This window comes from Camponotus floridanus, unplaced genomic scaffold (genome assembly GCF_003227725.1).
Source record: "Camponotus floridanus strain SB8 unplaced genomic scaffold, Cflo_v7.5 scaffold114, whole genome shotgun sequence".
Classification (NCBI taxonomy): domain Eukaryota; kingdom Metazoa; phylum Arthropoda; class Insecta; order Hymenoptera; family Formicidae; genus Camponotus; species Camponotus floridanus.
The window spans coordinates 223,290-239,368 of record NW_020229231.1 but is presented as its reverse complement, the minus strand read 5'-3'; the positions used below and the strand labels follow the sequence as shown (position 1 = coordinate 239,368).

General features: G+C 45.7%; 1 protein-coding gene across 1 annotated transcript; it reads left to right on the top strand.

The window, feature by feature from the left end:
* Positions 1 to 436: 436 nt before the first annotated feature.
* LOC112639875 lies at positions 437 to 4,086 on the top strand. Its single transcript, XM_025415052.1, has 4 exons — positions 437 to 618; positions 1,738 to 2,404; positions 2,525 to 4,030; positions 4,075 to 4,086. The coding sequence occupies exons 1-4, from the start codon at positions 437 to 439 to the stop codon at positions 4,084 to 4,086; spliced, it is 2,367 nt and encodes a 788-aa protein (XP_025270837.1).
* The last annotated feature ends 11,993 nt before the right edge of the window (positions 4,087 to 16,079 follow it).

Here is a 16,079-nt window from a genome sequence, read left to right as displayed (position 1 = left end):
CTTATCTCTCCTTTTAAACGCGATAACGAGAGAGGAGCGGGATTCCGTTAGGATTTACTCGCGCGCGCGTGAGGGATATTCGCGGCGACGTTTCCGTCGCCGTTCTTTCCTCTCGAGCGTGTCGCGCTAAGATGAGAGGGATATTCGCGGCGACGCTTCCGTCGCCGTTCCTTTCTTTCGAACGCACAGCGGCGAGAGACGCGCGCGATAATGCGCGCTGAATCCGGTCGAATGCGGTATTTCGACGGATTCGTCGTTTCCCAAGGCGAAAACCGCGCGACCGCGGAGAAATTTTTTCCCGCTCGCGCGACGTCATCGTCGTCGCTCGAACGAGCGAGTATAAAGACGCGATGGTCGTTTCAAGGCGCGCACACGCCTCGCGGATGGTCGCGATCGTTTCTCGGGAAAATAGGTTCGCGAACGACGAGGTGCGCGTATGAGCGGCGCGAGTTCCGTCAGAGTTGTCTCTACCGTCGACGGTAAGGCGGCGGAAAAGGAAGAGGAGTTGGCGCGCCCGATAGGCGACGACGACGTCGAGTTTAAGGAGAGCGCGCGATGGAACGTCGCGACGTATCACCTGAGAAGAGCCGTTCAAACGCACAGTCGGCGCGAGGAGTTGTGAGTCGAGACGGCTGGCCCACAGTCGCAGAGCCTATTCTTATAACTATGATCTAGATCTAACAGGTGGTTTAGAGCGAAGTATCCGAAGAGTCATCAGGATCCGAAGAGTTATGTGTGACGGCGAGTGGAAATATCACTCGTTCGATTATCCCCAACCGGAAGAACGATATTTATGGCCAGTCGCGCGTTGCAGGATTCTCCCGCCCGAGGATAACGCGGGTAGAACTCTGCGATACACGTTCGCGAGGACAGCGGTCGCGAGTATCCGTTCCGCCGAAATATGTTCTGCGGCGTGGATTTGATACGCTTGAGGCGCGAGTTGTCATGAGCGAGGAGCGCATCGATCCGCCGATCGATCGCTACGTTTCGAGTGTTGAAGGAGAGGATCGCGTGGAGCGTCGCGACTTATTCAACGAGGCGGGCGATCGGTCTTCGAGACGCGCGCGAGGAGCTGTGGATCGAGACGGTCTTGGTGTGTAGCGGAAGAGCGGCGAGATTCGACGCCGGAGATACGCGGATGACCGGGACGCGTCGCGGGTTTTCGCTGCCAGTGGATTCGCGAGGCGAGACGCTGTGGATAAGACCCCGCGGGGAGGAGAGAGAAAGGACGACGAATCGCCGTAGGGAGAGAAGAGGACGCGGCCATGCGGGAAGAAGAGGGCCGGACGCTCGAGAGCGCGCGCGACGTCGCCACGACGGACGACTATCGCGCGTGGACGCGACGATGCAAGGAGTGTCTCGCGACTCTGCGCGAGAGGTGCCTAGACGCGAGTCGCCGAATCTCCACGGGCGAGGACCTCTCTGGTCGCCCGAATCCTGCGAGTGATCGGCGCGAGGGACGATCTACGGCGACGCTTCGAGCGGGAGGGCGCGGGTGTTGCGAGACGCGAGGATGACGGCGGTAGCGGGGTCGAGTCGCGCGAGGGATTCTCGTGGTCCGAGGTCGAGACGGCTTTCAAGAGACGCGTGTTGACCGGCGCTGTGATAAATCTCGATTACATCGAACCTCTGAGATTTCTCGAGGACGCGAGGGACACCGTGCTCCGCCGTGAGTGTTCGATCTCGGCGAGCGAGAGTGAAATATCGATCTAACGTTTATTCCGTATTTTCTTTCAGATGCATGCATTACTTTCGCACGAGCGAGAAGCTGTCGGCGCACAGCGAGGATTGCGGCAAGCTGAACGATTGCGCGATCGTTCTTTCCGGCGAGGACGACAGGTGGCTGGAGTTCGATCATCATTCGAGAAAGGAGCGAATTCCGTTTGCGGTGTACGCCGATCTGGAGTGCGCGTTGGAGAGAAAGGAGGGGGACGAGGGCGGGAGAACCAAGAATACGAGGATCGTTCAGCATCATAGAGTTCACAGCGTGGCCTATTACACGCGTTGCTCCTTCGACGACGCCGCGTCGGCGTACGGATCTTATCGCGGCGAGGATGGCGTCGCGTGGTTCGTGCGCGAGCTGCGCGATCTGGCGCTTCGCGCGAAGGTCGCCCTCGACGCCGTGGTACCGATGGCGGATCTGACGCCGGACGAGCGGGAGATATTCGCGAGCGCGTCGCGCTGTTACGCGTGCGAGAGACCGTTCGAGGCCGACGACGCTCGCGTGCGCGATCACTGTCACTTGACCGGCCGCTTCAGAGGTCCGGTGCATTACGCGTGTAATTTGAATTACAAGGACCCCTACGTCATACCCGTATTCTTTCACAATCTATCGGTTTACGATGCGCACTTCATTATCAAGGATGTGGCTAACGCGTATCCCGGCAGCGTCGAGTTGTTGCTGGTGACGAAGGAATCGTACATAGCTTTCTCGAAGACCGTTCGGGATACCGCGGCGGAGGGGGACGGGGGAAACGCCGCGCGTTCCAGATACGTCAAATTATGATTCGTGGACTCGTTCAAGTTTTTAGGCGCCGGTCTCGATAAGCTGGCGTCGTATCTCGACGAGAGCAAACTGACGATCGCGCGAGGCAAGTTTCGCGATCTCTCCGACGACGACTTCCGACTTCTCACACGCAAGGGCGTATTTCCGTACGAGTACGTCGACAGCGTCGAGAGATTGCGGGAGACGCGTCTCTCGCCGCGCGAGTCCTTCTACAGTTCTCTGACCGGCGATACCGTATCGGAGAGCGATTACGCGCACGCGACGCGCGTCTGGAAGCGATTTAGCGTCGAAACCCTGGGCGAGTACAGCGATTTCTATCTGAAGATCGACGTTCTTCTGCTTGCGGACGTGTTCGAAAATTTTCGCGCCGCTTGTTTGGAGAGTTACGGTTTAGATCCCGCGTATTACTTCATGCTGCCGGGATACACGTGGGACGCGATGCTTAAGTACACGGGGGTCCGTTTCGAGCTGCTCACCGATATCGATATGATGATGTTGGAACGCGGAATACGCGGCGGTCTAAGTCAGTGCTCTAACAGATACGCTCGCGCTAACAACAAGTACATGAGCGCGTACGATCCGTCGCGACCGTCGATCTATTTGATGTATCTCGATATCAACAATCTGTACGGTTGGGCGATGTGTCAGCTGTTGCCGTACGAGCGATTCAAGTGGATCGACGATCTCGAGAGTCTCGACGTGATGTCCGTGACGGAGGACTCGACCGTCGGCTACATTCTCGAGGTCGATCTTGACTATCCGGCCGACGCGCACGACGCTCACGCCGATCTACCGTTTTGTCCCACGCGCGATAAGCCGCCGGGGAAGCGTCAGAGCAAACTCCTAGCCACGCTGTACGATAAGCGCCGATACGTTACGCACTATCGCAATCTGCAGCAGTGCGTTCGTCACGGTCTGCGTCTGACGAGGATTCATCGCGCGCTGCGCTTCTCGCAGTCGCCGTGGTTACGCGGATACGTGGAACTTAACACGCGCTTACGCACTAACGCGAGTAACGATTTCGAGAAGAATTTGTACAAATTGATGAATAACGCCGTCTTCGGCAAGACCATGGAGAACGTGCGCAATCGCGTGGACGTTCGACTCGCGACTCGATGGGACAGTCGATTCGGAGCGCTCATCTCCAAACCGAATTTTCACAGTAGAAGCGTATTCTCGGAGAATCTCATGGCCGTGGAATTGCGCAAATTGGAGGCGAGGATCAACAAACCGATCTACGTAGGCATGTCCATTCTCGATATATCCAAAATTCGTTTGTACGCGTTTCACTACGAATACATGTCGCCGCTCTACGGCGATAAGAGTAAAATATTGTACACCGACACGGACAGTCTCATTTATAGCGTAGAGTGCGAGGACGCGTACGAGCGAATGAAGCGCGACATCGATAGATTCGACACGAGTGATTACGCCGTCGACAATCCCTACGGCGTGCCGCGCGCGAATAAGAAGGTTCTCGGTCTGATGAATGACGAGAACAACGGCGCTCTCATGTTCGAGTTCGTCGGACTCAGAGCGAAGATGTACGCGTTGCGAGTCGAGAGTAGGGGCGACACTAAGAAGAGCAAGGTTGTGAGGAGCAGCGTCGTCGCGAGAACGCTGACGTTCGACGATTACGAGCGCTGTCTGACAAGGAAAGGGTCGGAAGTGTCCCCCTCCGATTTTAATGAGCTTTGAATATGTTGTAGTCTAGATCAAAATAGGAGACACGTATTTTTTTATAAGTGCTGAGTCGGCCGTTAAGGGGGTGAAACACCTTCTTGAAAAAAATCGATTTTTTCATTTCTCAGCGGATACCGTCGAAGCGATAAGAGATATAAACAAAAGTTTCAAATAAAAGTTTTATGGTCTTTAATGTACTTCAAAATCATGTAATCAGATTTGTCGAAAATGTCATATTTTTCGAAATCCCCCCCCCTCCCTTTTAATGTTTGAAAATTTTTAAATTTGTCTCATAACAAAACTTATAGCTCATTTAACGACAAATTCAATCATATATAATAAAGTTGTATTCCGAAGTCATTATATATATGTATATGGAAATATTACATAAAATACCGTACATAATTATTGCATACAAGAATAACAAATATTCATGGTTGATATCGGTTACAAAGATGATGATCATGAAAGAAATGATTTATACAAAGGGATTTTTTACACCATGCGCAAGAAATTACAGCAATTTCACCGCAAATATCACATGTTGGTTTTAAATTAGTTTTGAAACAAAAATCTACTGGTGTATCAAATTCTTCTGGTTTCTTTTCTAAATAACCACTTTTATACCATGCATATTTGAATAAATTTTTAAACCTTGGTGATGAAAATTGATTATGTGTTAATGATTGTAATTTTAAAATATTGTTTCTTGAATGAAGCTTGACGTCAAGATCTAAAAGCATGATGGTATCTAAAAAATGTCTAACAAAATTTTTCCATAAACGAAAACCGAATACATCTAAAGGTTGTATTTTTCCCGTTGCTCCAGCTGGTATAGTTAACAAATTAATATTGTCTATAAAATCTGGTTTGTTTCTTTGAATTATATCAGGACAATGACCAGTCCAAGAATCTAATAATAACACTGATTTTGGTCCAACATTTGGAAAAAACACTTCTTTTATCCAGATCTCAAAATGATGCGATGTTAATTTTCCAGATTTTGATGCCATGACAAAGATATTATTATCTTTAAACATTGTTTCTTTTACTATTGGACCAAATGTTCCAGTAGGTTCTTTTAAAACAATAAACAGAGGCGATAATAATCTACCATCAGCTGAAACAATAGGTTGTATAGTATAACTATGTGTAGTTGCTGATATGGATTGTACTATGCGCTCTACTTTTTTAATACCAATAGGTGATAGTGAACGACCGGAATGAAATTCTAATTGAAATCCACTTTGGTCCGAATTATATACATTTTCAATTCCATATTGTATAATAGAAGATTTAACATTTTCGATAAATGACTTGCTTCGTGCTTCTAAATCTTTGTCTGACGCTAAATTTTTTTTTGTTATAAATTTTGTAATTTTTCTAGATACGATATTATGTGCAAGCTTAAACCTTTTTACCCATGATAATGATGCTGTAAACCCAAGTAGATTTACTTCCTTCTGTGCGCGAAGAGCCCATCGAGCAATATCAATGTCATGAATAATTATTCCCTTTTCAATACCTTCATGGAATTTATTTAACGTATATGTTGAAATTTCTTTCAGTTTATCAAATCTGTTGCCACCTTGATTTACTTGCTGCTCCCATCTTCTTAATTGACGTAATGACGTGACTTTCCGAAATCTATTTCTTATAGATGCAAGAGTTCTTGACTTTTTTGTTCCACTTCTCCATAACTCTACTGCATTTCTTTTATATTCTATTGGTACAGAATCCGCAACACATTCAATTTCTTTTACAAAATATGTGTCTTCTTCTCTTTCTTCATCAATTACAGGTTCTACTTCAGGTATATCAAATTCGTTTTGAAAATCTAATGATGATTCTTCATAAACTTCAAACGCTTCTTCATACATTGATCGAAGCATATTTTCCATCATGTCTTTTGTTTCATTTTCATCTGTTGTAACAGGACTTTCTGGGAATTCCCCAGTCATATACAGTGCAGTGTATAGCAGTACTGCTACATTTCTTGGATTAAACATTATCTAAAAAAATTATTAACATTATGTATATTTGTTTTATAAATATTAGCAAAAAAATACTTATTAGCAACAAAAATATTTTATTATTTAATGCGTATTAATAATTTGTTACGTTTTCCGAGTTTCATGAAAAATAGAACAGTTTTATCACATAACTTAAATAAAGTAATAAAATATTAATTATAATTTAAATACATTAAAACAAAACAGATAAACCGCAATTTTGAATGAAGTGTAAGTAAAAGCAAAAAACTATAAAAGTTTTAAAAATCGAAAAAGTACATACATACTGTATTGTTGTGTGCGTGGGGCACAATTGTTTTTTCAGGATAACGGCTAGTCTTGTTAATTAACTCGAGCACTTGTTAATTATTTGATAACTGATTTGTGACTGTCCGCCGCTTCTAGGCGGTGGCTTTTAACGCCTCCGGTTCTGAACGATTATCGGAGGAGGATCGCGCGGTGGCATGACCAAATAAAATCATTGGTTATTTCTAAAGTGGCGTGATCAAAATGCAAGCGAAGGAAGTCCGAAGACTTCCTCGCATTTTATTGCAATTCAGCGCTATTTCGAGAGTGATTTCTTCCTCTGTTTGATGACTTGGCCGTGTGATACTGGCTGTATCAGCACTTCGGGCAGCTGACTTTCTTATCGCGACGCATTTTTTCGCTCGCTTTATAAGTTATAATCCTTTTAATTATTTTCTTATATATATAAATATATTTACTATCGCGCTCGCGTATATTCGATAGACGCTTTAATAGTAATATGTGTTCCACTGCACGCAGTTGTTAATAAAATAATATATTGCACCAACTCATTTCGCGAATGCGACATCTGTTTATTCATAGAATTGAATCTATTAACATCGGCATCTGATCAATAATTTTCCTTGTCCGACTAGTTTTATTTTTCATGCATTAAAAACATTACTTTTCCATATAAATTATATGTATATTTATTGTCACATAATATAGACATATATTATAATTATAATTATTATATAATTTATAATTATATTTATAAATATAATTTCTATAATTTATAAAAATATATTCTCATAAATTATTTATTGCTAATTTATGGTTGCCTCTGTGAGTTTGCGAAGAAAAATGACTGTCGCTGTGAATAACGAGCGTCATAAGGCGGATAAAGCGGGCGTATAGTAGTGTATAGGGATATTTTTAATTTATTTCTGAAAAATGTGACTTCGGAATACAACTTTATTATATATGATTGAATTTGTCGTTAAATGAGCTATAAGTTTTGTTATGAGACAAATTTAAAAATTTTCAAACATTAAAAGGGAGGGGGGGGGGATTTCGAAAAATATGACATTTTCGACAAATCTGATTACATGATTTTGAAGTACATTAAAGACCATAAAACTTTTATTTGAAACTTTTGTTTATATCTCTTATCGCTTCGACGGTATCCGCTGAGAAATGAAAAAATCGATTTTTTTCAAGAAGGTGTTTCACCCCCTTAACGGCCGACTCAGCACTTATAAAAAAATACGTGTCTCCTATTTTGATCTAGACTACAACATATTCAAAGCTCATTAAAATCGGAGGGGGACACTTCCGACCCTTTCCTTGTAAGTCGAGAGTTACCTGCTCCCATGGTCGGCTGACGTAGGTCGCGTGCAGTGTTCCTGCCGGTCGCTGCTGCGCGACCTTGTGCGCTTGGCAATTTTTGCATGTTCGCACATAGTTCGCGATGTCGCGAAACATCCCCGGCCAATAATAAAACTCGGCAATTCGGGCGATCGTTTTGGCGATGCCCATGTGCCCGGCGGTGGGGACGTCGTGATATCGGCGTAGGATGTCGTTTCTGGCCTCCTTGGATACGCAGAGCTTCCATTGTTCTTCTGCGGCGGTGTCCTTGAAGTTGAGGCTGTGGTAGAGGAGGCGATACAATCTACCGTCCTCTATACGGTAATCGGTGTGCGCGGTGGGGTCTTGCTGCACCCCTTCGAACTTTCGGCGGTACCAGGCGCATTCCCGGTCTTTCGCGGCGCAAGTTACCGGGTGACGCGATAGCGCGTCGGCGACACGATTAAGTACCCCGCGGCGGTACTTTACGTCGAAGTCATACTGCTGGAGCTCGAATACCCAGCGTCCGAGGCGTCCGGTCGGAGACTCTATTTTTTGTAGCCACCGTAGGGCCTGGTGATCTGTCACGACGGTGAAGGAGTACCCTTCCAGGTAGCTCTTCATTCGCCGGATACCCCATACGATAGCTAGGCATTCGAGCTCCGTGGCGCTATAGTTGCGCTCGGCCGCGTTTAAGGTGCGGCTTGCATAGGCGATCACGCGTTCGCCTTCCTCGAAATTTTGCGTCAACACTGCCCCGAGCCCGGTCGTGCTAGCGTCCGTCTGGAGGAAAAATCGGCGCGTGAAATCGGGGCAAGCTAAAACCGGCGCTGAACTCAAAGCGTGCTTAAGTTGAGCGAACGCGACGGCCTCCCCCTCGCCCCACTTCCATCGGGCGTTTTTCTTCGTTAACTGCGTAAGTGGGGCCGCGATCGCGGAGAAGGCTGGGATAAAACGACGGTACCACGATGCCATCCCCACGAATTGTCGTATTTGTTTGACTGACCGTGGTTCTGGCCAGTTGGCCACAGCTTGAATTTTCCCGGGGTCGGTCCGAATTCCCTCCCGGTCAATTACGTGCCCCAGGTACGTCAAACGGTCAACGCAGATTCGGCATTTCTCCGGGTTCAGACGGAGGCGCGCGTCACGAAGACGGCGGAAAGTCTCCTGCAGCAGCTCGAGATGGTGGTCGAACGTCCGGCTAATAACGATTATGTCGTCGAGATAAACGAACACGTGCGGCTCTAACTCTGGCCCAAGGACCGTGTCCAGTAACCGCTGGAACGTGGCCGGGGCGGAATGCAACCCGAATGGCATGACTCGGAACTGGTAAAGCCCCTTCCCTGGTATCGTAAACGCGGTGACCGGTCGGCTGCTTGGACTCAGAGGTACCTGCCAGTACCCGTTCTTCAGGTCTAAGGTCGACAGATACCGGGCCCCTCGCAATTTGTCGAGAGTTGCAGTGATCTGTGGCAGCGGATATGCGTCTTTATGAGTCATCTCGTTGACTCGGCGAAAGTCGATGCAAAAGCGTTGACGACCATCCTTCTTTTTGACAATGACGATGGGCGAGCTCCAAGGACTATGCGAGGGCTCGATGACCCCCTGGGCGAGCATCTCCTCCACCTCGGTGTCGATAATCGCCTGCATTGCCGGGTTGCGCGGCCGGTATCTTTGTTTAATTGGCGTGTTATTAATAAGCCGAATGGTATGCTGGGCCCGATCGGTGGGCCCCTTCACGGCATCGAACTTCGTGAGTTCGTCTCGTAAAAATGCTTGGAGCCGCTCATTTTCTTCAGTGGTCCTGCCGGCTAGGCCCTCGACCGTGCAGCACCGCTGGTGCCACTGGAGCACCCGCAGCGGCGGAGCCGGCGTGCTTATGCGTAATTTTGCCTGCAGATCTACTCCCATCAGTATCTCGCTCGAGAGGCCCGTCAATATCCCGAAGGTGTGGGTCGTAGTTCGGCCGGCCGCTTCCACCGGCAGGTTCATTTTCCCCGCGAGTTCCGTGTCTCGATCGTCCGCTAATTGTATTTGGCTTTTCCCCAGAATCCACGCGAAACCCGCACGTCTCAACGTTTCGGCGGTTCTCTCGTTGATTAGCGAGATCTCGGACCCTCCATCTATCAGTGCGTCGAACATGAATTCCCCGATGCGGATCGGGGTGTGTGGTCGCGGCTTGAAGGTTACTCGGGGCTGGGAGTCACGGCGGCGACCTTCTCCCCAGCCCCGTCGGCTTTTCCCGTCGGCGGGTGACACTGCGCGGTTAGCACCCCGTCTCGACCGCATTGCGAGCAGAACTTCTTCGCGGGGCGTCGGCATTGCCGGCGCGTGTGCCCGCGTTGCTTGCAACGCCAGCAGCACTCGGCTTTATTGTAGGCGGCCGCCACGGCGGGTTTTGTTTCGGCCTTTTCCCTTTTGAGTGCCTCCTGTCGTTCGCTTACCAGGTCCTCGTGTTCGCGAGCGCGTGCTTGAAGCTCGGAAATATCGTTGATGTCGCGGCGCCGGATGTAAAATTTGTATTCTGGGTGCATGTGGTCGTATAAATACTCGAGCTGCATACCGGGTGAAAATCCGCCGGCCCGACGCATAAGCGTCATCATTACCGTCGAGTATTGCGCGAATGTCTCGTTAGCCTTCTGGTGACGATTTTCGATTTCGCGGCGGAGGGAGGCGTCGTACCGATGGGGCAGAAACTGCAACCGAAATGCTGCCTCAAATCCCTGCCAAGAGGCCCAGCTGGTCCGGTGATTTCGGTACCACAAAAGGGCGTCTCCCCTTAATATCTCCGATAATCCGCGCAGTAATTGATCCTCACCGATGTGGTAGTTCTCGCGGAATTCGGCAAGCCGCTCCAGAAAGGCGGCGGGATCACGTCCATCAAAGTGGAAACCACTCTTACGGAGTTGGTTTATTGCTCGGTAATCCGGCAACGGAGGGGTCGCGAAATCTCCGGGCGCATCGCGGTCCAAAGGCGAGGACCCGTGATAACCACCTGCGGTAATGCCCCGGAGGGACCCGCTTGTTCGCGCGGATCAGTCGTGAATTCGTCCGCATGGGTGTCCGCGTACTCCCGCATACGTCGGCGGATGTCGTCGAGAGTGCCAGTGCTCTCTAACCCATAGCCCTCCGCTAGCACGGCCAGTTGCTCCTTCGGGAGCGCGTATAGCCACGACCTCATTATGCACGCTCACACCTTCGAGAAAACGCAGAACGAGAAACACTAATAAAAAAAAAAAACGTCCCTGTTCGGGCGCCAATGTAACGGTCGTATTTCCGGACGTTTTTCTTAGCGCGGATAGATCGCCGGTGCTAGGTGTCTTTAAATGAAATACGCGGTGTGTGTGGTATAATTGTGTTTATTGCGTTTGTATGAAAGTGTGTACAGAGTCGGAGTGTGTAAATGTGTAGACGAGTGTGTGAGCGCGGGCGTGGTTATAAAAGTTCGTATACAGGTTGCGTGGTTCGCGTAATTAAACCGAATATTAATGTGGATTAATTTCGGCCTCGCTGTCGCACGCCGGCGGGTGTTTACTATTGCGCGAGACGGCGCGCGTTTTTGCGGCGCTTTTTCGGCGGGGAATCCCGAGATTCCGAGAATGCTTCGGTTCTCGGAATCGACGATGATTTTCGCCGTACTATTTATTTCGCGATTTAAAGTCCGCGTGTAGATCGCCTATGCGCTTGAACGCGGCGGTGTTTATGCGTCTGTTTTTAGATGCGCGCACGTAATTGCATGTGATGCATGCAACGATGCTCGGTGCGTATAGCCCTGGTTTTTATTCGCGAAGGATGGATTGCGCGATGCAGCTGGATCGGTAACTCCCGATCCGGGGCGGCTCAAGCTCCACCTTCCGTGAGGGTTGCAGCTGCGGATTAGGCGGATTGCACTTTTGGCGTCAGAATCGAGAACTCTCGTTCGGAGACGGAGCACGCTCCACCTCTGTCTTCAGCTCTTTCTGTGCGTTTGGTAGGATTTCTCAAGGATTGCTCTTTGGAAGCGTACTGCTTCAAGCGGATCGGAGAGATGTGATTAGAGTCAAAAATGTGGCCCTTTTTATACGAGCTAATTGCCCGCGTCGGTGCGTGACGGTATAACCCCTTCCGAACGGGTTTTCGGAAAACGGTACGGTCGGGCCCGTTCGGAGGGATTCGGGTAGGAGCCGAACGCGGGCTTTCGCCGGTCGACGGTTCGGGCCACATCGACTCTGTTCGGCGATGTTCGGCCGAATTTCGAATTTCGGCAGTTTTAAAAAGGTGGCGCAACGCGCCCCTGCCTCTGCCCGGCGGGTGTTCTGCCGGGCGGCAGCTTCCGGCGGATGTCATGCCGGGAATCGTAACGATGCACCGGAATGCATCGTTACACATTTGATTTATTATATTATTAAAAGATTCTATGTAAATTTCAATTTACATAATTTAATCGATGTTTAATAATAAATAATTAATAAGTAATTAACTTTTAAAAAATTTTTGATAAAAAATATTAATTTTTATATAAGGTAAAATATTTGTTAATATTTCTTATTCAAAGGTCTTTGTAATATTACAATTTGTTATAATTTATTTAATATATGTACAAATTTTATATAAAAAAATTTATATATATATTTTTTTTCAGTTTTATAATTTTAGAAGATATACATTTGTAGTACAAAAATTTATATTTATATATTTGTATACTTATTATATTTTAATTTCGAAATGATTAAAGTATTGCAATAAAATTATATATTAAATTTTATAGAATAAACAAATTTAATTTTGATTTTATATATCAACAAATGTTTCATTTAAATATGTATAACGTGTGTAAAGCAAATATACATTTATATAATATGTAAATTATATTATATAAAATAAGTACATAAATACTATATTAAATAAAGAAAAGTATAATTGAAATCATTCACATGCTCTGATACAAATATATTTCAATTATTCAAATTGAAGTAATAGAGCGCTCTGTACATTTTGATTTACTTCACATTCTTCTCAATGGTTCAAATTAAAAACAAACCAGCTGAGTTTTTGACGTTATTTTTATGTCTTAATATTGAACTTATTTTTCGTTTGGTGTTCTGCAACTTTTTCATTATAATAAATTTCTAACACAATCTCATGTTTTGTACATCTCTATTATATATTATAATTTTATACGACAGTGTATTTATAGTTTTTTTTATTTTTGTGTCTATTGTGCTTACTCAATCATGCTAATAGATTTTTCATTATTATTATTATTATTATTATATTACACAATTATATATACAGCGTATATAATCAATATTTTTGTTGCATCATACCAAATCTAAAAGTAATTATAATACTTTTTTCAATTTTATTTATTAAGAAGATATAGAATAAAATCTAAATTTTTATCTCCTATTTATTCTAATGTCTTCTATTTATTGGAATGTACTATATAGTATGAGGAATTTATTAATTTATATAGTTTCTCAATGTTTATTATATACTTGAGTTATTAATTTGTAAAAAATTATATAATATGTGTTATAGCCTTGCAGACTATAACCTATTTAAATATTAGTACATATATATAATTAAATTAAGTGTCAGCATGAAATACTGTTGAGAAATGCGGCAGCCTGATAGAATCGCTGCCTCAGCAATCCAAGCGTAAGAACGTTCACCCGGAAGCGCGAAAACGCTAACGAAGGAATTCAACTTTGAACTTCCTTCATTAGCACTTGGACTTTGGACGACCCAGAAAAACCTCCATGACCATACATGGTCATGTCGCCGGGCGATCCCCTCCAAAAAATCCCCAAAATTAAGGGAATAAAAGCCGTCCACCGCGGATCCGCGGCGGACAGTCATAAACAGTGAATCTATAGTCAGAATAGTGCGCGAAGACTAACCGTTGATAAGACATAGTGCGAATCCGAGGGCTAGCCGCCAAACCGAGCTACGAAGCCCCGTAATAATAACTAATCACGAGAGGATCCAGGAAAGGACGACATTAAGGCCTAAGAAAACCGACTAAAAATAAGGGATAAATAAGTATATTCTGTTAAATAAATTTCTGTTGCTAAATAATTGGAGCGATCATTTTCCTCTCCCGGCTACCCCACACCCTGTGCCGCGCCGGGCACAACATTATTGGTGACAGCGGTGGGATATAGCCGAGATTAAGGACTGTCGAAAACTCCTTAACTCCTGCAACAGGAAAGAAAACACAGAATTAATAAATCAAATAAAGTCACTGCTAAACTAAAGCGGATAGACTTAAACACGGCAACACGTAACATATACGTACGACAGTGATAAAAAAGAAATCACGGCCAAGCAGCTGAAAGGAAACACCAGCGCTCAAGGACCAACGTCGATCCACGGTCAAGGCAACGCAACGCAGACGGACAACGCATCACCGACGCACCAACGCGGGACAACAACGATCCAGCAGCGTCAGCAGTCGAGCGACCCGAATAGCAACCCGATACGCGACCATGCGAGCCATTGTACTACTAATGTAAGTCAAAATTTACAATTAAATGTCGGAGCCAACAAAGCGAGTTAGGTTTCACCCGCGATTTCTAAGCGAGCCAACGCGATTAGAGAATAGGTCAGGACTTGTACCACCGATACAAGTAGCGGAAGAAGCTGTCCGCGACATACGAGATAGCGTGCGAAAAAATTTAGAAAATTATTATCCGAGTTCTGAGTCACCTGAAGCGCGTAATATCGATACTTCCGAACAAAACGGATCACGCGTTAATCAAGTAACATTCAGAAGAAATTATTCGCCATTATCCGTCGACCTTAGTATTCTAAATCCGGGAAGAAATATGAACCACGAAGCTGTCGAAAGAGAAATCGAACGCATGCGAGCACAACAAGCCGAACAAGGTGCCGCCGCGACCCATGAGGATGCCGGCGTCCACCCGGCCGAGGGCACAAGTAATATCTTGTTAGCCGAACTTATCCAAAACTTTCGCGACATGCAGGCAGAAATAATAAACCTACGCGAACAAATGCACAATATGCTTACTAATCGAGGAAATATAAATGAAACACGAGTAAATTCAGAAGACGTCCCCCTCGATATAACATAACGGCCGCACTGAAAGAGATATAAGAAATAGGCGTAGCGCCGCCCCGCACTACTTTACCATTAAAAGAAGCGCGAATAATGATTCCCGAGTTTGACGGAACATCGCGACATAAATTACAAGAATTTCTGAACGCTTGTACATACGCGGTACAAAACATTAATCCCGCGGATGAAGAGTCATTGATGCAAGCAATTTTGTATACTAAGCTAAAAGGAAAAGCCATACAAGATTTTGAAACGCGAGACGTACAAACCTTCGAAGAATTGAAACAACAACTCGAAGCTTTGCTATCAGGCGAAGCAAAGCACGACGCACTTACAGATCGAGTTCAACTCGTTAAAACAAAAATCAAGTGAAAATGCTTACGCTTTCGGACAGCGTGTTGATTTAATAGCTATGAAATTATACGAATCTATGGTGGAAGGAGAGGAACGATCCTCTACCTTTAAAAGGGCAATCCAAGAAACGATTAAAAAACAAGCTTTAATAAATTATCAAATTGGACTGCGAGAAGAATTAAAAACTTCTCGTACGTTCACAAAGGTATACCACGCCGTCCAAGGAAGCTATAAACGGGCGGACACGCGAGCATGAGAAAAACTTATTGGACCAACAGGCACCCGAGCTTATGTTTCGCAAATAAAAATAAAAATGACACCGCTAAACCAACACGCGAGCAAATAGAGATCCAAATATTCAATGCTTTATAATGCGGAAAAAATGGACATTACGGACGCGACTGTCGAAAATAGCAAATTTACGTTACCAAAACCAGAAAAAAATTCGCGAGTAAATACCTGGAATAAATTTTGCAAGCATTGCAAAAATCAGGACACACCCCTGAGGAATGTTGGAATTTGAACGGACATTCCTAAAGTAAATAACACTAAAAACCGCGATTCCAAGGCAATTAATAAAATAAAATAAGAAAGCATGCGTGAGCAAAAAACTCCGCATAGCAGAGGAAAAAAAGAGCACTGACTCCTTCAAGCGTATAGCGAAGGGAGTAAGAGGAGGAAGCGAGAAAGTAACCCGACCTGCCTCTTAATCTCTCAGCACATGTTAAAAATACGCACACGTCAGCCAAGATGAGCTTGCCTGCAAGTATCATTACCGATCCGTGAAGCAAAGGGCGAAACGATAAATTTGCTGTACGATTCCGGATCAACAATTTCTCTAATTAAATTAAAAACTTGAAGGATGATACAC